This window comes from Gobio gobio (assembly GCF_949357685.1).
Source record: "Gobio gobio genome assembly, chromosome: 21".
NCBI classification, from domain to species: Eukaryota; Metazoa; Chordata; class Actinopteri; order Cypriniformes; family Gobionidae; genus Gobio; species Gobio gobio.
The window spans coordinates 29,240,650-29,265,821 of NC_137117.1; the positions used below are offsets into that span (position 1 = coordinate 29,240,650).

The 25,172-nt window shown below is 37.8% G+C and overlaps 1 protein-coding gene across 2 annotated transcripts in view; it reads right to left on the reverse strand.

The window, feature by feature from the left end:
• nol4lb (nucleolar protein 4-like b) overlaps positions 1-25,172 on the reverse strand; it is a gene marked incomplete at its 5' end in the record, with an annotated part of 130,275 nt that overhangs the window by 92,525 nt on the left and 12,578 nt on the right. For both annotated transcript variants that reach the window (XM_079802394.1, XM_079802393.1), the window contains 2 exons: positions 3,120-3,231; positions 7,455-7,610. In XM_079802394.1, the coding sequence (XP_079658520.1) occupies positions 3,120-3,231; positions 7,455-7,610 (268 nt within the window). The remainder of the gene's footprint in view (positions 1-3,119; positions 3,232-7,454; positions 7,611-25,172) is intronic.

The following is a 25,172-nucleotide window of genomic DNA, read 5'->3' on the forward strand; positions in this document are numbered from 1 at the left end:
GTGTATTGATCAACCTCATTTTCTCATTTCATATGGATTTAGCACAACAAACTGAAAAAATTCCTTCAGGAACTAGATCACTACTAAAACCAACATAATAATGGTTAAAGACAAAAAATATTTTCAGGATCCTAGTTTTGTCAGGCTGCTAAAAAGTCTCCCTGATGAAGTTGTCCAATCAATTTTTCACCTTGGCTGGAACTAAAAAAAACATATAATAAAAGATATATTTTTTGTTTGGTCACTAATATGACAAAAAATAAAATAAAAATTATATATATATATAAATAATAATAATAATAATAATAATAATAATATATATAATAATAATAATATATATATATATAAATAATATATATATAAATAATATATAAATAATATATATATAAATAATATATAAATAATATATATATAAATAATATATATATATATATATATATATATATATATATATATATATATATATATATATATATATATATATATATATATATATATATATATATATATATATATATATATATATATATATATATATATATATATATATATATATATATATATATATATTTATCAGTGAGGCAGCAAAGAAATGCAAAAAAAAAAAAAACAAAGAGAAAATAATGACCACAAACAAGCTAGTGTAAATTAAGTTAAAGGGTTAGTTCGCCCAAAAATGAAATTTCTGTCATTAATTCCTCACCCTCATGTTGTTCCAAAACCGTAAGACCTTCGTTCATCTTCGGAACACAAATTAAGATATTTTTGATGAAAAAATATGAAGCTCTCTGACCCCTCCATAGATAGCAATTTAATTAACACTTTCAAGGCCCAGAAAGGTAGTAAAGACATCGTTAAAATAGTCCATGTGACTACAGTGGTTCAACCTTCATTTTAAGAAGCGACGAAAAATACATTTGGTGCGACATGAGGTCTTACGGGTTTGGAACGACATGAGGGTGAGGAATTAATGACAGAAATTTCATTTTAGGGTGAACTAACCCTTTAATACCAAAGGTTAGCATCACCCCTTGTGAAAAAGGAGTTTTTAAAAAAAGTACTTACTATGGAAATAATATACTTTAAAATAATATACTTATTTGTTACACTTATTATTAGAATACACTTATTTGTTATATTTAATGCAATAAGTTGAACTTAAGTGTATTTTTGACATCTTTATATGTAATTTCATAATTCTGTTACCTTTGAAATATGGTTAAAGTGTACTGCTGTTAGTACTGACAACCATTTATGTTACTATATAAGTTGCTATTTAGTACATTTAAAATACATTAACTTTAAACTTAATATCAAACTACTCTACAGTTAAAATTATAATCAAGTACTTTATATGTACTGTATGTTAGTCAACACATCAAATTAAGTGTACTACTTTAAAAGCACAACAACATATTAAAACATAAACATTTAAATGCACTTAAAATCAAACTTTTAATTTGACAGTATTATAAAATTACATCATGAAATCATGCGCCAAATAAGTACTCTTAAGTGGCTTTTTATTTAATTGATATTATATTATCTACAAGTATTTTTTAATATACGTTTAAGGCCCGAAGTACACTAAAAGTGCACTTCTTTTCACAAGGGACTGCTGGCAATCTACAGTAGCATCCACACTCAACCTGAGAAAACTTTAATACTCAAAATTAAATATCAGATTATACTGACATTGAAATATTCTCCTTTAAAACACATTATTTTAGTTAAGGAATGGAGCAAGAGGATAAACAAACAACAATAAATAGATTATATTTATCCTAGACTGGGTAAACCCAGCCCGATCAGCTGCCGATTTGATTTCGCCCTGCAGCTCAGGCTGGAAACCTGTACATCTTTTTATCCTACTTCTGTTACAAATTTGCGGGGACCAATCACAAACCGGCTTATCCACCTGGGTTTAACATGATGACAGATAGAGAAGCGATGGATCATGGGTCTGATTGGTTGAAGGACTATCCGATTGCGTACAGAGTCATTTGAACTATGCTTGTTGATCACGCCTCTTGTGCAGTAGAAAATACAGAACAGACTCCCCAGACCAATGTTCAATCTTAATAGAAATTCCAGTTAGGAAAAAATAATGTGTTGACATTTTACCACATCCTTAACCTGTACTACTAATATCACTTCTCCATTATCTATATATAAATTGCACATTAAGCCATATGACAGCAACAGATATGTGGAAAAAAGAGCTGATATCAACCACAGCCCGAGCGTAAATTAAAGAGAGCGAGTGTACAGTAATTAATTACTTTGAATAATTCAGCACTGAACTTTCGTACGGCCGACTGGAGGGGGGTGGGGGGCGGTCTGTGCACCCCCATGGGCAAGAAGCCAATTAGCTGCTCTTATGAGCAACACCCAACCTAAGCCCACAACGTTGACACAACACTTTGACAGTTCAGGCCTGGGAGATGTTTCCTCTCTGTTTATCTCAACGAGCGGGACATTTGAGGGCAGTTGTTCAGATTGGCAACCCGCACTGCTGGGATCTGACTCACTGGGATCGCAGCTTGCCAAAATGACAAAATAACAGAGTTTTATTCATTCAATTCTCCATCCGAATGAAAATCTCCCAATCAAATCCCTCCCCAAACGGATTCCACCCACAATCCCTCTCACTCTCTGTAGAAATAATCTGGTTTCAGAGGCATTCTCTTTGTTAAAAGGCCTGTAATTGGGCTAATTGCCATGTGTAGGGAGGCTAGCAGGACACTCCAGTGACTGCAGCCTAATCAGAGGGTGTCGGGATGAGTGTGTGCGAGAGGGAGGAGGTGTGGCCAGAGGGGGTTTCATTAGCTTCAGGCTGGCGCGACGGGGGGAGCTCGTTACTGGGTGGGCAGGGGACAAAAGGGATGAGAGGGGGGTTTCTTAACAAAGACAATGAGCTGTCCAACGAAGCTGTGTGTCTTTGAACATGTTCCTATAAATATATAGGAATGAATGGATTCTAGCTTGTCAGCTCTTTAGAGTCAAGGAGATGTTTGCAAACCAGCCTTTATTCAGTTAATACTTAGAGTACACCTAATGTAAAGTAATCTATATTGGTCTATATGTTTGTGTGTGTGTGTGTGGATTTGGTGTGATACCTTTGAACTCTGCACCGCTGGGGCTGATGTGCATCCTCTTCTGACATTCTCCACAGCTCATCAGGAAACGGGTCACCGCCTCTCTGGGCAGAAACGCATACGTCTCCGCTATCTGACACACAAACACACCATTTTAAACTTCACATCAGGATCTTTTAGACTTACTGATACCGTTATAAAAATCACATTTAGTAGTGCCAAAGCTTAATATATGGTCAAATGTTCTCAGATCAGACATGACGGCAAAAAATTATAAGAACGATGGAAAAGGGAAGATTATGAAAAGAAAAAAAAAATGCAGAACAGTTTGCAAAACAAGAAAAGAAATGAAACCCATAAATCAGTGGGATTGTTTATTTATTTATTTATTCTTTCCAATTTTGGAGATTTCATTTGAGTTTTACAAGGGATACGCACAAGTAATCATCTGCTATAGCTGCTATTATTCAAAACATTATCTTGATTTATTTTATTTTATATTTTTCATTTTTGGAGATTGCATTTGTTTTTATAAGGGATGTGTACAAGTAATAACCTGGGTGCTATTATTTAGACGTTAAAATCTTGATTTCTTTTATTTATGCTTAATTTTTATTTCAAAAGCACTGATTTTAAAGTTTAGCCAATTTGTGCCATTAATGGAAATGAAATGTTGGTAAATAAAACTAACCATAAACATCATGTACGTGTCATATTTGTTATTTTACCATACATTTGAATTGATTGCTTGTATACATGTATATATACTACTTGTATATTATATATACATTTTCCCAGCAATTTTGCATATTTGAGAGAGACACCTAATATCTTTCAGAGGTGCAGAGTAACAATGATTTATTCCCATTTTCCCTTAGCAAACAGCCGTGGAGAGGCAGTAACAGGAAACACAAGAGATGATTAGTTTGCAGACAGGGTGTGAATGCTTATGTTTTCTTGGGATATTGTCATTACAAACACTTACACCTCTTGGTTACATGTCTGTATGAAGGATGAAATAATTTACTTTATAGTGAGAGAATGCTTCTAATGGTTCTTGTCAAAACATTTCTTTCACACATATAGTGAGTTCCACATTGAAAATCAGTGAAACATTGAACTTTTAAAGGGTTAGTTCACCCAAAAATGAAAATTCTGTCATTAATTCCTCACCCTCATGTCGTTCCAAACCCGTAAGACCTTCGTTCATCATCGGAACACAAATGAAGATATTTCTGATGAAATTCGAGTGCTCTCTGACCCCTCCATAAACAGCTATTTAATTAACACTTTCAAGGCCCAGAAAGGTAGTAAAGACATCTTTAAAATCTTCCATGTGACTGCAGTGGTTCAACCTTAATGTTATGAAGCGACAAGAATACTTTTTGTGCGCAAAAAACAACAAAAATAATGACTTTATTCAACAAATTCTTCTAACATGTGTCAGACTCTTACGCTGTTGGCGCAGTGTAAACACTGTTTACACTACGACAACAGCATAAGAGTCTGACACAGGCTAGAAGATATTGTTGAATAAAGTTTGTTTTTTGCGCACAGAAAGTATACTCGTCGCTTCATGAAATTAAGGTGGAACCACTAGAGTCAAATTGACTATTTTAACGATGTCTTTACAACCTTTCTGGGCATTTAAAGTGGTCGTTGTGTTGCTGTCTATGGAGGGGTCAAAAAGCAGAAAGCTAAAAATATCTTCATTTGTGTTCCAAAGATGAATGAAGGTCTTATGGGTTAAATGTTCAATTTTGGGTGAACTAACCTTTAAATTGAGAAAAAAAAAAAAAAATATTCTAAACAGTTTAGATTTTCAAAAGAAATTCATATATTTATATCAATGTTGTATCATGTGGCTCTGTACAGTCAGTGTCCTTCCATTGAACACTCTCAAAAAAATGGTACAAAAGCTGTCAGTTAGGCGGTACCTTTCAAAAGGTTCTAATATATTCCTGTGAGGTACTAATATGGGCTCTTTAGGTAGGTGTACAGTACCTTTAGAAAGCCCCAGTGACAGCTTTTTGTACCTTTTTTAAGTGAAGCTCAGCTTTTACACAGATGTATGGAGTTAATGCAGCTTGAGTGCTTCTGTCATTAAAGCAAAAGAGAGACTAAATAAATACTAAGATATTCTGACATTCATATTTTTTTCTCAACTTTTGATAAATTGTTTTGCTGTTATTAACAAGTAAACGTACAAATAAAACAAGAGGAAAAAAAGTGGTATCTTTCACTTTTGACCTCACTTTATTTGCACACATTGAAAGATGATCTACGTGGTCTACATGGTCATTCTTTCACATATTCAAACCACTCATAAAACAATTCATCATATGAAAGTTACACACCATTAAAATCTATCATTTCAATAAAATAATCTTCTACACTAAATGTTTTCCCCATGTAATTTATTCATCACCCCTCAAAGCTTATCAAAATTGTATTATGTATCTTTCTTTTATATAAACCCTCTTCTTTCTCATGTCTGTTTAATTTCTCCCTCCTCCACCTTTCTGCCATTCAACTGGACAAAGAAATAGAGAAAGTACACCCCCACATTGAAGGTCCCTCATGTCTCTCTAATCTCCCATGAGGCTTTAACAAGCCATAGAACCACAGCTGGAGGGTATAGCATGTATGTGTGTGCATTACAAAGACAGAAGCTGAACTATACACACAAACCCCACTGAAGAACTGATAGAAGAGCCAGAAAAACTGAGCTTTCTCCTTTCTACCCTGATTCCTCCAGGAGATCCTCAGAAGAGCAGGCACAGAAATCCTGATGCCCAGGGAAAAGCTCTGCTCATGGCCCTGCCCTCCCCTCACCTCACAGACCAACAGCTGTCAGGCTCGAGAGGAACAAGGGACAGTGTGGAGGACACAATATATGTGCGTGTGAGTCAAAGAAATTATTAAATGTAACACAACCAAAAACAAGATTATTTATGCATTTATTGGAATAATGTCTCTAAATGATAGCTAAATGCATGTGAGAGGAAACATGCACTTTAGCAACTGTCCAAAAGAGGGCAGCAGCACTGGACCTCTGCACAACCACCACACCAGGTGAGAGCAGCCCATGTCACTCTCACTTCCCATGTTTCCATGACAGCACATGTGTGATACTAGTTCTAAAGATGTTCACCGCAGAGTCGCAGACCTAAATAAATCTGACCTCATCTCTGCCTACAAAAATGCAGAAAAGAAAGAAACGCAGAAAGAAAGAGAAAATAGAAAAGACAGAAAATAATTAAAAAAGAAATACAGAAAGAGAAAGGAAATGCAAAAACATGCAGGTTAGCAAAAGATAATTCATTAAAAAATAAATACTGAAAGAAAGAAAAGCAGCAAGAAATGCAGAAAGAAAAAGAAATGCAGAAATAAAGAAAAGCAGAAAGAAAGAAAAAAGAAATGCAGAAAGAAAGAAAAAAGAAATGCAGAAAGAAAGAAAAGCAGCAAGAAATGCAGAAAGAAATAAAAGCAGAAAGAAATGCAGAAAGAAATGCAGAAAGAAATGTAGAAAGAAAGAAAGAATGCATAATTGCAGAAAGAGAACGAAGAAAGAAAGAAAGAAAGAAAGAAAGAAAGAAAGAAAGAAAGACAAAAAATTTATATGTGTAGAAATACAGTAAATGCAGAAATTCAGGAATTTTTTTTATACAAATTGCAAAAGGAAATGCAAAAATGAAAAATGCAGAAAAAAACCCAGAAAGAAAGAAAGAAAGAAAGAAAGAAAGAAAGAAAGAAAGAAAGACAAAAAATGTAATGTGTAGAAATATAGTAAATGCAGAAATGCAGGAAAAAATTAAACAAAAATTGCAAAAGGAAATGCAAAAAAGAAAGAAATGCAGAAAAAAACCAGAAAGAAAGAAAGAAAGAAAGAAGAATGCATAATTGCAGAAAGAGAAGGAAGAAAGAAAGACAAAAACATTTAATGTGTAGAAATATAGTAAATGCAGAAATGCAGGAAACAAATTAACAAAAATTGCAAAAGGAAATGCAAAAAAGAAAGAAATGCAGAAAGAAAAGCAGAAGAAAGAAATGCAGAAAGAAGCAGGTAATGTGTATTCTGACTGATTCGCCCAAAACTCACAAAGGCCAGCGATTCTTTGCTACAACACACAGCAGGAGTGCAGCCCACACACCATGAGCCACTCGCTTCTGCTCATAAGAATCACAGAGGAAATAAATCAAGCTGACAGAGTACGGGACACTCTAAGTGACAGACAGATACAGGCGGTCAAAAAGGGCCGCACGGGGTATTAAACCTAAACCGCACAAGGCCATAAACATACTTCCATGACTGATCAGACAATGAGACAATGAGAAGTTCCTCGATTTACTCACCGCTTTATATGTTTTCTTCTGCCCCGCGTGTTTGGGTGCTTTGGCTGGGTCGGAGCTGATCTCCACGTGCATGGCATAGATGATGTCATAGAAGTCCTCCACCACAGCGACCCTCTTCAGAGGGGAACTCTCTGACCCCGAGCCCCCATCCACACACTGAAATCAGAAGTGGAGATTTCCTTACTTAACATATCATGTAAAACAGCAGTGCTTTGGTAATATATAATTATGGATGCCTTTGTTATCTTGAAATAAATGAAACCTGTTGAACACAGTTAATATATGTACATATTTTGACATTAAAAGAGCTTCATTCTTTTTAGTGTGACTGGTTGAACTAATAGTGCCAGCACAGGTGTCTGTGTTCAATACCAGATTCTCGTTTAGCGGTAAATGACGGAGAAAGACTTAATGGCTAATTTATTTATGAATACAATTTGGATGGGACAATTGCAAAGTGGAATTTAATAATCATCAATGCACAACATGTCCAAAGGATCGCCTATGAGCAAATTGCACTGTTAATAAGAAGAACAGCACTACTGCCAACTGCTATGCTTTCTTGATTTCTTTTTTAAAAGTGGTTAATGCAGTAAAAAAAATAATAATAATAATAATTTCATTAATATTTCATTTGAGATGTTTTTAATGTTAGAATGTTACCTCAATTTAACAAGAAAAGTAGGCTACTTAAAGTTGCATGAAATAAAAAATCCACCCTCTCTGTTTTCTAAATGCATGATATTAAAGTCGCCATGAAATCAAAATGGAAGTTTTTTGGCTTTTAGTATGAATATGTTAGCCTTACTGCTATTCTATAAGCTAGTGTGCTCCAAAACAATGACACAATTTGTATTTAGAAGAGTCACACACTTCTGCCAATATGGATCAATGATTTTGATAACATCACTCTGCACTTCAGCTTCTCATCAGATTCTCTGTCCAATCAAATGCTCTCTAGAATCTAAAGCGGCACGTCCCCTACATATTAAATAGATGCTGAAGCTGCGGCTAAAATCAGTCACTTGTTCACACATTTCCTATTTTCTATGGTGAAGAATGGCACATAGTGCACTATTACAGGGGATAGGGGACGATTCAGACTGTAAATATGCTTTCCATTGAGACGAATGAAGTTTGATTTTAAGTTAGTGTCACGCAAACTGCAGCAGAGTGCACACAGTCTGCTCCGGTCCAGAGACATGAAAGCACAGAGTGGATCATACACGCGAGTCAGCGAACACCACAATTTTGGAATATTGGACCCATTGGAATTCTATATTCTTATGGAATTCCAAAGCTGACTTAGTAATACATTTAAAAAATACATAAATAAATATAAGTAGAAATTTACAAAAATGTTTTTTTTTTAAATTATATAAATAAATAAATACATGTTAAAAAAACATGTTAAAATAAATGAGTATTTATATAATTTTATTTCCTGATTTATGTAAAATTGTATTTATTTCCAAATTTATGTGAAAATAAATACATGTATAAATAAATGAATGTGAAAATAAATGTATAAATAAATAAATGTGGAAATAAATAAATGTATAAAAAAATAAAGGACAAAAAAATGTGGATTTTGGTTATACATTATAATAATTATAAATTATAAATAATCAGTTATTTTTGTAAATTTCTTCATTTATTTATTATCAAGTCATCTTTGTGATTAACGGTTAGAGATTATGAGGAAACTGCTGCTTTACCGAGCTCAACGGCTCTGGCCGAACTGTGAAACTAAACGCTATTGGCTATATAAAAAAATGGGAGGAGCTAAGATAAAGTACAAAGGCAGCACCATGGTTCAGTGATGTCATCAGATGGCAATGATACCGATAATACTGTTTGATTATCATATTCATATGCTTTGGCACTGCAAGGCACTTCAAATAATATCAAAGTATTATACTCACAAAAACATTTTCCAATATACATATATATTAATGGTAATGCCGCGGTACTTTTGTGTAATAAGAATGACCATGAACCTCCATGCTTTAAAAGTAATGAGGAGAATATTTCACTCGTGCAGTTTTTTTCAGTACAGTGTCAGGTTTATGGAGCAGTAAAAGGTAGTTTGGGGATCCAGCTCCCACCGGAGGGCCAACCTTGTTACCTCAGTAACCACTGCTGCCCTCTTTGGTAGGTGTGCAGGTCCGAAGGGTCATGTGACTCGCACAACTTCCAAGTCAAAGTTGGACTAGCAAGTATTCTAACTCAAATCAACATCTGCATCTTCCTTTCCTTTCATCACCTGTGTCACATGCAGTAATGCTCTGCTCCATCCTCGGTTCTTCACCTTCATCACATCCCCCACTCAGACCCCTCCACCCCCCTGGTACAGGGCCACGGGGTTACCATGGCAGAAAGGGTGCATCAGCAATGCAGCGTCTTACCAACGCACATCATTTTAGCATGAATTATAACTTAAGACATATGTCTACATTAATCTGGATACATTGGAAATGCATGTTTTACGTAATACGTTTTGGTCCACACTGACAGCTTTTTTGTCCTGCGAAAATTGAGCTTTTTGAAGATGCTCTCCACCGCGGATACATTTGAAAACGCTCTTTTTGCGTCACAGATTGGACTGTGAAAATTGACACATTTGAAAAAGAAGACACATGTTGTACCTATAGTACCGTTATGTGCTATTCACTTTCAGTTTTGCTGAAGATAAATGTTACTTTGTACAATCTTCATATTACATTCCAGCAGAGATGACAGAAAATGTACTTACAACTGCTGTCCTGCATCAAAACATGAGGGCAATTGCATTTAGGCCATACATGGAATGCTGACTGAGTGCAACCTGGACGCACCAGCGAGTAGTGGGATATTTTTTCGAATAAAACAGCAGAGGAATAGATGATAACTTTATTATGTCTGGTCTCTCTGTATCATTTCAGTGAGCTTTCATTACATTTTACGCATGTGCAGTAAGATGATTTAAAGCGGTCCTATAAGGCTTTTTCACTTTTTCAACTTTAGTTAGTGTGTAATGTTGCTGTTTGAGCATAAAAAAATCTGCAAGGTTACAAAGCTCAAAGTCCACTCAAAAAGGGAGATATTTTATTTAACAGAATCCACTTTCCAAGAACTACAACGAATGACTCGTTTAGACTACAACACGTTTTTTCCAGATCTTGTGAAGTCACAATGTAACTCATTTAAATAATCTCCGCCCCCGGAGTATGCAAAAAAGGGGACGAGGCCTAGTTAAGTTGCATTAGAGAAGACAGTGTTGTCGCTATGTCAAAGAAACGCCGTTTTTTCCACCCCATTTCCAAAAATAATTTGAAAACTAAGGCTGGCAAACTTAGGGTGGTTAGAATTATTTTTAAACACTGCTCCTGAACATTATAATCCCAACGTTAATCTATGTGCTGCACATTTTACGGAGAGCAGCTTCCAAAAACTAAGAGAGTACAAGTGGAGGCTACGCACAAAAGCTTCTCTTGAAATGGAGCAGTTTGTCGGGACAATCTGTTGTTTATGGATCAAAACTTGTATGTCTTATTTCTAGTTGTGTTTTCTACTAACAGTTCCAATTATAAGTTTTATGTTGTTGCTACGATGTAAACAAAGAACAAAGCTTTGCCTCCGCTCGCCTGCTAGCCAACATTGATGTTGATATGGTGTCTACTGTAGCTTTTGTAAGCTCTCGCCTCTTGCTTTTGTAAGACTGTTCACCGCCCCTTGGGAAAATTAACCACGGTTTTGTGATTGATTACTGTTTGTATTACCTATTGTTTTCTGACAAGTTTCCGACAAATTATGATTAATGTTTGTATCGAAAATGTATAAGAAAATTACAACAAAAAAAAACCTACCACTCTGAAACATCCTGTAAAATTTTGTGCATGAAATTCATTCAGGACGATCCTTTTGTTAACATTCTTAAAGGTGCACTGTACATTTTAGCAGCATCTAGTGGTGAGGTTGCGAATTGCAACCACCCACCACTCAACCCTCCCTACTGAAGCACATAGAGAAGCTAAAGTGGCGACACAAGACAAAGATGTCTTGACTCTGAGCAGTTTGTCCGTTTAGGGCTACTGTAGAAACATGACGGCGCAAAATTGACTTCACTGTAAGGTAATAAAAACATAACGGTTCACTATGTAAGCTCTTTATACACCACTGAAAACACAGTTATGTTTATTATATTGCATTTTTGTAAATAGATCCTCATAAATATTACACACTGCACCATTAAGTCTGAATCAGGCTGGAATTGGTTTGAAATTGATGGCATCCTTAATATTTACATCTGAGTAGAGCTAGCAGTTATGGTAAGGGGCGTGACATTTCCCAAATATGCGCTAAGCTCTGCCAATCACAAAACACTGGGCCAGCTAACCAATCACAGTACATTTTGTATTTCGGAAGGAGGGGCTTAATCGAAACAGGACCTAAACGGCGGGTTCGAGACAGGCTAGAGAGAGAGGTGCTGTAATAATATAAAATATCTGGAAAAGAACGCTTTTTTTTAAAACAATCAAGCATGAAAGCATATTCTAGTACACCCCACAAACAAAATCAAGACTTCGTAAAAGAGCATAATAAGACCCCTTTAAGCTGGTTTTAGTGTGGACGAGAACATTTTAGAAAACTACTTAAAATGCTTTTGAAACAAAAATGTATTCAGATTAATGCAGACACAGCCTTATTTTCCACCTGCAAATTATCATGTTACTGTATAACAATAGTTCTGCACTAAACACGAAACTACTGACGTGGGCACAGGGTGCGTTCTGACACGCAACGAGCCACTGCAGTAATGTGACATGCGCTCACGCATGTTTACAGCTGGATTCCACTCCACTACATTAACTTCAGGAGATAGGACACGTGTGCCAGGCTCTGCCAATGCGTGTGTGTGTGTGTGTGTGTGTGTGTTACAAAATCATGCTGCTGTAGCATGATGCCGCCCGGCCTTCAACCCCCCCACCCCCCTTTTCCCAGCGTTGCGGGGCACATCAGCGGCCTGGGACGATAGTGTGTGTGACAGCAGCAGCCCAACCACACGCGCCAATGTGGGACACAGGAGGGAGGGGGTCAGCGCAGTACCTTCAGGCACGGCAGACAGGACACTCGCGCATGCCTGTACACACACACAGGGTGCACCTCAAGGCAGAGAGGACAGGATAGAGAGAGATCCCCCTTCCCCCAACGCCTGCACGGGGTCAAAGTCACCGAACCCTGAGAGGGTAAAACCAGGCTGTCCTGCACACACACTCACAGCCCGACATTAGCATTTTCTTTGTGCCACTGCAGCATGGCATCTTGTGCTCAAAATGCACATGCACGGATATAAATTAAGTGCAAACTTATTGCCTCAAAAGTAAAGACATCATGGCTGCATCTGAAACGCATCATGGCACTTTCAAATTTAGGTTTGTGTAACATCCTGTCCACCGAGTTGCCTTCATTTAGTTGATTTTTAAAGGCAGCATAAATATATCCTTCACTGATTGTGAAATACCACAATCATGTGCAGCGTTTGGTTGGAAGAACAAAAATGGTGTCTGATGGTTGAAAGTGCTAAATTAGTTTAAAATGCATTTTTCATCTTGTCAACCAATAAATAAAATCTACAGTTATATACATTTTGATGTTTATATCAAAAATGTGTGTTCGATCGAACTCAAACAGTATTTAGGGCTCAAATTAATTTGTCGCTTATTATCTGTTTTCATGCAGAGTTTAATATAAATAAATAAAAAGAAAGAAAATATTAAAACGGTTTACATGTTTATTGTTGGGCAATTTTTTGAAGCTGTATTAGGACAGCACTCAATTTCCACTGACTGACCGGGCAGGAAGGCACCATATTGGACAACTGAAAACTGCTCGAAATGAACAGATGAACAAAATGATCACTGGAAATTATTCCTTCACTCCACTTCCACCTCTATAAGTGGATGCTTGTGCCTTGTGCTCACACTTTTTCTTCCTCCAGCCCTGTTGCCTTACCTCCCCCATCCCCTTGATTTCTCACATACCCCCCTCTACGAGCACTAGCACCTCTAACCCAGAACCTCACTGTCTTTCTCCCTCACTCCATCTCTCCTATATGCTCTTCCAGGCCCTTGTTCCTTCCAGCAGCACCGGATAATTACAGCTTTCCCTCTTTCCCTTTTAATCTCTCCCTCAACACTCTCTCCTTTCTGCTACTCTGTTTCTCTCTTGCTTCCACTCCCAGGTCCCGGACCAAACAGCCCTGTTGCTAGGAGACAAGCTGGGTCGGAGCAGGAGAGGCAACAGCGGCGGCAACGGCAGCTCCCCCACGTCTCCGCCTCTCTGGAAACAAGGGATGGAGGGATGGTGGAAGAGTTCAGTGGAGGGGAGAAGCCCTTCAGACATGTGTGCTCAGCCAAAAGGAAGAGACAGACACCGACCCCCCACTGATATACAGACATCCAAACAAACAATAACGACAAAACTGCAGAAATTCACAAAGTTCTTACGCACACCTGCACCACAAATTCAGGGTGGAAAACCTGCTGATAGCGACACAGACATTTATGGTACTGAAACACGGCGGATTGTTTTTCTGTCCTAATCTTCAACAACGGGTTCGTGCGGGACAAGTGCCGTATGTTTTGGCACACAGCCAGAGAAAAGATTTGCCTCTTAAGTAAATGTATAGTTTTAAGGAGGTTTTCGATATTTTAGAAAACAATTATGAAAACGAGGGGCAATGTGCGGCATGGGGGTGTGAAGATGGTTTTATCTGTAGCGGAGAGACGGACAGGATCGAGTGGGAGTGGAATGAGTTTGACTGGGTTAGTGCTAATTGTGACAGGCGGTCACAGTTTATGGGCTAATCTTGGCAAATGGCTGCGTAGATAAACAAACTGATGGCTAAATGATGGAGTCGGTGTGTGTTCATAAGACTAACAAGAGCGCAAGCGGGAAGGAACGCACACACATCTGCTTAGTTCCAAAACCTTGTGAACATCTTACCGATGCAGCATTTTGGGGCATCGTTGGCAAGCTCCCGACATGAAGACCGTTCCAAAAAGTAGTAAACTTAATTATGTGGCCTCCTAAGATACTTTCTTTGGCGATTTTCTAAGGCAGCATGTATCCATTACAGTAAAAGCAATCCCATAATGCATTGTAGCAAACTCCATAGATCACGGATTAAGTAGGAAAAAAAATGTTGATAATGAATATACTATATTTTATTGAAAAGTACCAATAATATTTGTGTTCTGCATAGTTTGTCATGCTTATAGACCCTTTTCACATTTCCGGGATTCTCTGAAGCGGAAGTTGTCATAGTTCTATAGCGATGAATGTTATGAATACATATTTTTAGTGTTCACATTTGCTCAAATAGCAAAAGAAAAACACCACAATAGTGTTTTCACAACTGTCAAAAGAGGAAAAAAATATTAGAATATCTTTGTTGTTGTATTAGAATCACCCTCACTGCCGTGTTAACTAGTTTCTTGTAATTTGATGGAAAATTTAATTGATTGTAATACAAAGTATAGCGTTATAAAGGTACATACATTTAAAACAAAAACAAAAATATAAAAAACAGAAGGATTTACAAATCCGTACAGGGAAATGTTTCACTTCACGCGTTCCTTGCACAAAATTTAATATTGAACTTTTAAAATTACTTACTTTAAAATTGAATTTAATTGAATTATGATTTTTGTTATGACAGCTTTCCGTTGGTCTACGAGGGGAACTTTTTCGCCCTTACATAAAACTTCAGATTGTGCACGTTCTGACTGGAATGACTGAATTTCACCCGCAAAATTATACTGAGCAATGGTAGATGTGACCGCACCTTTAGAAGACACCGGGGCATCTCACTAGCTTTCAAAACAAACCTACAGTACTCTCTCTTGATCTGCCCTCTCACAGTCCCATATGACTTTTCACCTATATACCCTCAACTTGCTTTCTTCTCTTCTTTCCCTTGTTCCTTTTTCCATCCCTTCTTTTTATCCTCTCCTTGTGCCTCTGTCGTCTTTTTTTCAGGTCAAGCTCGTGATTGGTTTGCTCAATGGAGTGCTGTGCATTCTATTGGTGAAGTGCACTTGCGTCGTATGTTTCGGCCGTATTGGCTCTCAAGGCATGAGCTGTGCGTCCGTGTTGAAAATAAGATTGCACACACTTGGGGTTACACTGCTCCTTTGGGATTCACAAGGGCCTGAAACATACACACCTGAGTGAGTGCATATGCAGAGTGTATGATAATGCACGGCAAATGACAGTGTAGCGATAAGGCGCACTGTAACTCTGAGCCCTGAGCCAATTAAAACATTGTTAATTTATCCTGCTCTAGAGCACCGAGATTCTTCACCATGGCAACCGCAGGAATGCAGGGAGACCAGAATACGCAGCCACTCACCTCACAGGCTGTCCTGCAGTTACTATTGTGTGTGTGCAGACGCAGTGAGATGCTGACGGTGGAAATGAAGATGAGTGACTGCTGGTATACTGTTAGCTCTTGTATTCTCACCAGTGAAGCAGCTGTGAATAATAAACCAAGCCAGAAAACCCAGCAATATTTGAGCTGTTTATATTATCAGCACTGGCCAGTGACTAACAGAAATATTTGCTCTTTGTGTCATTTCCAAAATCCACAACAGCCATGTCAATGTAATTCGCAATGTCAAATGACGAGGTGCGTCCCAATTCACATACTTGTGCAGTATTCGTTGCCATTGTTTAGTATAGGGTAAGTAGTTTACTTACTTACACTGAAAATTACATCAAAAATAAATAAATAAAAAGTACACTTTAAATATCTGCAACATCAGCACTGAAAACCCCATAATGCTTGTCCACTGAAGATCGGTCACTGGGAGTGTACGAAAGTGCTCTACACGATCACGGCATCAGTTATTTTAGAACTCAGTACCTCCAGTAGGAGTTTCAGTATTCTGTCACATAATATTAATCTCCTTCTAGTTAACAGGAAAATTAGACTTATTTCATTTCTCTGTTCACGGGTGATAAATGAAATTAATCATTTTGGTCTGTCATTAGCTCCCTCCAGCTGTGTGTATGTGTATCTGTTAGACTTCCAGGGTAGTGGAACGACACTTCCTCTTTCCTCTAATTCATAAATAATCACTCTTTCAGTCTCATGTCTGTCCTCATGGCTGCACAACTGAATCTATGGCCAGAGATACGGCTGGCCTCCTGGGGAGACCAAATTACAGACCGTCCTCCAAATGAAAGGCGTGGTTTTTTGTGAAGCGCCTTAGACATAAAGCCCATGAATATTCAGGACGAGACACTCTATTTGCAGATATCAAAAAAAGCTTCACACCAACTTTATTAAAATCAATTAGTTCCACTATGATAGAGTATGATGCAGTGCACCCTTCTAATCTCTCATTCCACACACTACCTCTGTCAATGTCATGAGATCAGTTTATTAGTGGTACATGCTAAAGCTACCGCTCATACTTGAGGATAGTAATCTGAATAAACCCCTAACCCTGATAAACTCTGGCACTTAACTGTGCACATAAATATACTTACTTTTCTAACTATCAGAGACACTCTGTATTCCAGCTGGTCACAATGCTTTTTTTATTTTTAGGATCACCATGAATTTTGCTTGTAAGCACAGTGACAGTGATACATATCATGGATGTTGACTACCATAACACAGGAAAGTCTTTTGACACAATGTTATTTGTTTATTATTACATTTTATAATTAAAATTATTATTAAAAACTTAATTTAGTGTTTGAGCGCTCATGGTTCCGGTTCATAGCTCAAACTTTTTGCAAAATTCAGGTGCGAGTCCTGAACGTTTAAGGGAGTCCGTTTGGTTACGGAACGCTTTCTTTTGCTATTTAAAATAGGAATGACAATCATATTCTTTCGCTGTGTGAATGCAGTTTGGCAGGAGGAATGGGCTTTTAAAGTCGGCATTAAAACAATTTGCGATAGTCTTTTCTTCCCTATTGTGACATATCTGAATGAAACTGCTTCTTAAACAAGAAAATAATGTAGGACGGGACTTGATTTTGTCCATCAGGAATTGATTGGATGGTTGTGGTTTGCTATTGGTTGATCTTATGTGAGTTTGTCCCACCCTTGCGCCAGTAAACACATCATCAGATAAGAGGAGATACATGAGGTGAGTGTGGTGAAGTGAATAACACTGATTATCTCTTCATCATGGCACCTGTTAGTGGGAGAGATGTATTAGGCAGCAAGTGGACATTTTGTCCTCAAAATTGATGTGTTAGAAGCAGGAAAAAAGGGCAAGCATAAGGATTTGAGTGAGCTTGACAAGGGCCAGATTGTGATGGCTAGATGACTGGGTCAGAGCATCTCCAAAACTGCAGCTCTTGTGGGGTGTTTCCAGTCTGCAGTGGTCAGTCTCTATCAAAAGTGGTCCAAGGAAGGAACGGTGGTGAACCGGCGACAGGGTCATGGGCGGCCAAGGCTCATTGATGCACGTGGGGAATGAAGGCTGGTCCGTGTGGTCCAATTAAACAGATGAGCTACTGTAATTCAAATTGCTCAAGAAGTTAATGCTGGTTCTGATAGAAAATGTCAGAATAAACCAGTGATGGAGTACTCGAGTCCTGGACTCGGACTCGAGTCCGACTCGAGTCCTTATTCTCTGGACTCGAGTCCGACTCGAGTCCTTATTCTCTGGACTCGAGTCCGACTCGAGACTCCGTTCTCTGGACTCGTGACTCGACTTGGACTCGCGGACTGATGACTCGTACTTGGACTCGAGTCTCGAGGATATATAGAATCGCACTTTAGCATTCATCAAATTAATTACGTTATTTCTGACTAAATAGGTTATCAAAATTTGATATAAGTTGTTACACTTTTCCTGTTTCGGGCTCCCAAGACCGGCCGTGATCAATTTTTTCCCTCACAGACACTTCTACCGCTTGCTCTCCTTGCTTCACAACATACTCACTGACTGACGTCACTCACTTGACGCCGCATTCTTGTGCATTATTCGCGGGCTAAATGTTGACATTTGTCATGAAGTTTGCCTACACGGATTTTGCATCTAATGCTGAAAAGAGCAGCGCTAAATGTTGTGTGTGTAATCGCACAATTGAGGAAAAGACTGGGATAATTTCAAACTTTAACAGACATCTGTCACGGATGCACCCAGAAAAGTAAGTAAAATGCTTTCCATTGGCTAACATTAGCTTTAAAAAAAACTATTATTGCCTAATGCATATATGATAATAAACAGAGGAAGCTAGGGTTGGGCAATGTCTGCCTATTTGGCATCAGACGTCGACGATGTCTATGTACAGTGAAGCGAATGTACAGTGACGTGACATAACTGCCAGATTCAAACTGTGCTTTCTGCAATGGCTGGCGCTGAGCCAAAGACAGAATCCCGCTTATGTTTATTTTAGATTTCAGATATTTAAATATATATAATTTATAGCAAAACAATACATTTATAGTTTTTAAAATACACAATGGTGTCTATGGAAGCAGCAATAAACAATCCTTCAAATATATTTGCCGACATGACATACACTACAGGCCAAAAGTTTGGACACATTACTATTTGTAATGTTTTTGAAAGAAATTTCTTCTGCTCATCAAGCCTGGATTTATTTGATCAAAAATACATGGGAAAAAAAATAATATTGTGATATATTATTACAATTTAAAATATTTGGTTTTCAATTTATTATACTTTAAATTATAATTTATTTCTGTGATGCAAAGCAGAATTTTCAGGATCATTACTCCAGTCTTCAGTGTCACATGATCCTTCAGAAATCATTCTAATATTCTGATTTATTATGAGTGTTGGAAACAGTTCTGCTTTGCATCACAGAAATAAATGATAATTTAAAGTATAATAAATTGAAAACCAAATATTGTAAATTGTAATAATAGATCACAATATTAAATTTTTTTCTGTATTTTTTCTGTATTCTCGAACACGGGACTCGACTCGGACTCGAACTCAGGTAATGGTGACTTGACTTGGACTCGACTCGGACTCTTCTTTGGTGACTCGGACTTGGACTCGGAACACTGGGACTCGAGACTCGACTCGGACTCGACAGTTGGTGACTCGACTACAACACTGGAATAAACAGTGCATCACAGTTTGTTGCGTATGGGGCTGCATAGCCGCAGACCAGTCAGGGTGCCCATGCTGACCCCTGTCCACCCCCGAAAACGCCAACAGTGGGCACGTGAGCATCAGAACTGGACCACAGAGCAATGGAAGGAAGGAGGCGTGGTCAGATAAATCACGTTTTCTTTTCACGTGGATGGCCGGGTGCGTTTGCGTGACTTACCTGGGGAACACATGGCACCCTGATGCAATATGAGAAGAAGGCAAGCCGGCGGGGGCAGTGTGATGCTTTGGGCAATGTTCTGCTGGGAAACCTTGGGTCCTGCCATCCATGTGGATGTTACTTTGACACGTACCACCTACCTAAGCTTACAGGACTAAAAGGACCCGCTGCTAACATCCTGGTGCCAGATACCACAGCACACCTTCATTGGGCTGCCTGCAAGTCCAGCCCCGACAGGTCAGGGCTGTTTGGGCAGCAAAATTTGGGGGACCAACACAATATTAGGAAGGTGGTCATGATGTTATGCCTGATCGGTGTATCGCTGCAAGAGGGAGGGGAAGTTATTCTTATAAAAGATCAATAGTTTATAATAAACACTGCAATATTTCAATATTCAATTTTGATTTCATGGTGACACTGCCAGTATGCAACAACCTAGAAACCACCCAAAACTCCTTAGAAAAAGCATAGCAACACACTGCATCCCACCAACAACACCCAAGCATTTAGCAGCTAGTTTTACATCATGTGGTGTAAACGTAGCCACAGATGCTTTTAACTGTGCCAGCAAGCAATTACCCAAAACAGCCTAGCAACTTAGCAATTGCATAGCAATGCTTTCCCAACACCCTATCATCTTAGCGGCTCTTAAGACTCTGCAAGTAAGAACCCACTTAGCAACCACCCAGAATATCCTAGTAACGCCCTAGCAACCACCCAGACTAGCTTTAAAGAGCATAGAATCACACTTATTACACCCTAGCAACTACAGTACATAGCAACTCTACGCCACCTACATTTAGCAGCTAGTTTTGAGTAATGTTGTGTAAACAGCCACAGATAGGGGATGGGCTTTTTTTGACTGTGCCAGAAAGAAATGACCCAAAACACATGTAGCATCACCCAGAAAAACACCTGAGAAACAGCATACCGATGCTCTCCCAATGTACTAACATCTCAGTGGCTAGTTTTATGTGAGCAAACACCACTGGCAGTTTCTTAATAGCAAACAGAGTTTGCTCTACTGTGAGACATTCTGTACCTGTAGGACCTCTTAATGAAGTCCCATGGAGAGGAGGACATAGTGTGCACTGTGCGTACACTAGAGAACACACTGACCACTAGCTACACTGTAAACACCAGTATGGCCCATTCTCCAGCAGAGAAATACTCTGTTCCAATGCATGTTTTTATCAGCTTCTGCCCTGTCCTCTCATCCCCCTCCTTCCCTCCCTCTTCCTCTGCTCTTGTTAGCCTGAACACTCACTACCACAATTACCGCTGGAGCTACATCTACAGCTGCTCAACTAGCAGAGGGGGGTCAGGACCACCGCGTGTGTGCGGCAGTGGTAATCCGAGTGAAAGAGGAGAGGAGATGTCTTCTCTGGTTCTCTCATCGTTTTGAAGCCGAATAAACCGAGAGTCCTTGAGCAGCCAGTGAATGTGACAAATTCTTGCTCTTTACTTGCTCTGAAATGATTAACCACTCAGATCATTGTCCTCATACAACATCTAAGCCAACCATTACACATGCAGACACTAATCTTACCAGCTGCTCCCCTACACCTGCTTTTTGTGTGTGTATGTGTAAGAGATATTTGAGCCCCGGGTAACAGTGACTGGGGGGTTGGGGGTGTTGTGAGGTTGCTCATCTTTAGTGTCCACATCAAAGGGGAAAAGGTGCATAGAAAAAGAAAGATGAAGTTTGCTTTCTTTTGACAAAGAAACTAAACTTTGTCAAATTAGCAGATCAATTAGTTGATCTGGATGTAATTGTGTGAAAGTGTCCAGCATTCCATTTCTTTAGTTTTGAAATTCTGGACAATATGATAAGCAGATCATTATTATGGTTGATAACTGATAAATGGCAGCTAATAAAATTAAACTATTGTGTCTAAATAAATTCAAAATAACACACTAAAAACTAAAATAAATAATTTTAAATGCTACAAGTGAATTTAAGCATCACAAAAATATACAATTATAATATAATATAATAAACACAATATAAATAAAATGTATAATAATTTTGAGATTTGCTAAAGAATACATTCAACAGTGATCAGTGTTATTATTTTGTAAACTAAAAGTATTATAAATTGTTTTCGGTAATTGAAATAAAATAACTGAAATATTAGAGGAAAAACTTAAACTTAAAATAAAATTACAAAATGTAAATAAATAAGTTTGAGTTGATGTAGTTCAATCTCTAAAACTAAAATTAAAACTAAGAATATTAATAATACGAATATTGAGAAATATTTTAATGCTATATAAATAGTACTAAAATAACATTAACAGTGATTCAATTAATTAAATTATAATTATTTATTATTATTATTATTATTATTTATAATTATTTAAATGTTAGATGATTGAAAGAAATTTAGATGTAAAAATAGAGGAAATCGTCAGTGCGATTAAATATATTGAATTATTTTTAATAAATAATAAATAAATAAATATATAATTATTACGCAGCAATTTGCGACTTTTAAAACTCTGTTTAAAGAGAAAACTGCCATTAAAATATTTTCAAAAAATATAAAAAATATTTCAAATTATGAAGTTAGACAGAGTGTAACTGAACAGAACAGAATATAGGGTTCTTGAGACGCTCATGGCACAAAATGACCAAAATGCCCATCCCTAATTGGAAATGGTGGTAAACATGTCACAGCTCACTGACTGTTCAGACAAACACAGCTAAAACACCTCCCACTCCATCTGCTGGGGTACGGCCCATTATGATGTCAACGCTCACAACCACATTCTCTTTTCTACACCTGCACATGGCCGACCACATACACAAACAACCATCAAACATTCCCACCCAGTGTGTGCTGAGGGAGGGTCTTTTAGTAATACAGAATAATTTAGCTCAGCGTTTGGGGCTCCTTTAGGGCACTGAGATGAATGGACTGATAAAACAGGCCGTCCCAGTTGAGATGCTCCCTTAGGCAGAGCAGAGGCTAGACTACACACGCACACACATACAGCGAAGGACAGAGAAAGCCATATTTTACACATATTTGAGTTAGCGTTTGTGGTCTGTTTGATAAAATTCAAGAGCTTGTGAATCGGAATCAAATTGAATAGGGGAATCTGCCTATGGAAAAAGTGTCCCAATTATGGTTTTTCGAATATTCCCTTTCATGCAGTTTTTAATATAGCGGTTTATAAATGTAAACGTTCTGCAAAGTCGAAAGTGCACAATAAATAAAGTTATTGTCCCCCAAAAGAAAGATTTGACTCTGACCTGCCGATACGAGTCATTCGTATTTTGAATCCCACTGCATTACAGTTCTACGTCACCAGAAAATACATTTGCATAATGCCCGCCTATGTTGTACGTTGTCCGTCCGTGAACAACTTGACCAGCCCTCAAACGTCATTTTACTGACGTCTGTTTCTCAAATCTCGGAGTTCAAAGCAGGATTCGCAAAAACGCTTGCTCTTGAAAGATGGGTCAGTACTCACTTTATTTGGACCAGCTTGCCCCTCAGAATTACAACCTGTAAGTATGAATATTTATTGATGTGTATATTTTCTACCGGGTGTTCAAAATACGTAGTTTTGTGTTTTATATTGTGTAGGTCTCTGGCTAACCGGTTAACTCAAGATATTACTGTCTTAGTGAAATAGTTAATGCTAATCAGCTGTGGGCCAATATTACCTAAAACTGTGTCTATAAATGCAGATTGCCTGTCGTTCTTACTACTTTGAGTAATGATGAAGGATTGAGCAAGATTTGTTTTACAAACGTTTATGTTACATCAGTCATTCACGTTAGTGCTCGGCTAACATATGCACCGCTATTGATACAGTTCCTGCATGTGCACCGCAATAAATTAGAAATACACACATGGGTTTGTTGATGTACGTACACTTGTTAATGCTGATGGTGAGGAATTACAGTTGCAACATCTCAATGTTCCTCAAACTGAGTACCGTATCACTGAGAAACGTCCTGCTCAAGGAAGCCTCTGGACGGAGCTGAAGTTCAGTTATGGCCGTTTATATTCCAAAACACACGCTGTACGTGGTAGACCAATCGTAACAGACTTGACCATCTGGCCAATCAGAGCAGAGTATGCTTGCGGAAAGGAGGGATTTAGAGAGACTGATTCATCCATCGAGTCGTTTGAAAAATATGATGATGTGCAATGTATATTATGAGAAAATTAAACAGTTTTTGACCTTTGATGAATGTAAACTTGTTGGAGACCTCCAAAACAAAATTAGGAGCCTTTAAAATAGCATAATAGGGGCACTTTAACACCCAACTCAAATCAGAAGTTGCCTCCAAATTCTTTCAGTACAGACATTCAAACATTTTTAAGCATGCAAGTCCAAATACTTTTTGGGGACATTGTATTGGATGTTTTTATGTTGCCAATGTCTTGAGATTCTCAGTATCCTTTCCTAACCCACCCCACAAAAGCACATAAGCTTTAGGACAAAATAAGCAAAAGAGAGAACAGCGTTCTTCTGCAACAGTTGCTTAGTGTGTTTGGAGAGAGAGAGAGAAAGGGAGGAAAGAGAGGAACGTTAGGGGCTATTAATAGTGTCTACAGACGCTGGTGTCAACTGCATGTGATGGCTGTGTGACTGTTTCCTCCAGCCACCTCTTTCTCCCTCTCTCAACATCATTTCTTCTTTCTCCCTCTCCTGAAATCCCCTCTGCTTTCTCTTGCTCCATCTCGTTAAACGCAAAAAGTCAACACTTGAGAAATGTTCTCGATAAATGGCATTTCCATCTATATTGGTAACCATTTTTGAAGCACAACCTTTTTTTCGCAAAAAAAAAAATCCTTGGCTGTTGTCATTTTTCTGTCTTGCGCTGATATGAGAACAATTCCTTCTAGCTTTCATTCTTTTCCTCTCATGCCTTCATCCCTTTAAGCAATTTCATCCCGTCATTCTCACTTAACACAGGTCATTTAAGGTGAGTCAGATGAGAACCCATTTTTATGTGTGGATGATGTCTGCTATATTCACACTATTTTAAGCTGATTGTTTTGATGAGTAATACTGTAAGTGATGCGTAAGAGAAGACAGTTTGTCAGTCATAACGACAGACTGATGATTGTCTTCATACCGAGCTGCTGATCAATCCATCAAATAACTACTACACAAAAGCACACCACTTGTTTTCCCTTAAAATCTGTGTAAAAGGACATTTTTGATACACTAATGCAAACAAAAAAAGAATAGTTCATACAAAATTTTTAATTGTATCATTATTTACTCACCCTACTGTTGCTTTAAACCCTTTGCTGTTGCTTTTTTCTATTAACTCAAAAGTAGAACTTTTTTGGAGGAGCTCCTCTTTTATATTATCAGCTTTAATTTTGTCATTTTGTAATGTGCTTTTGACATTTTTATTTTTTTTTGTTTTTTTAA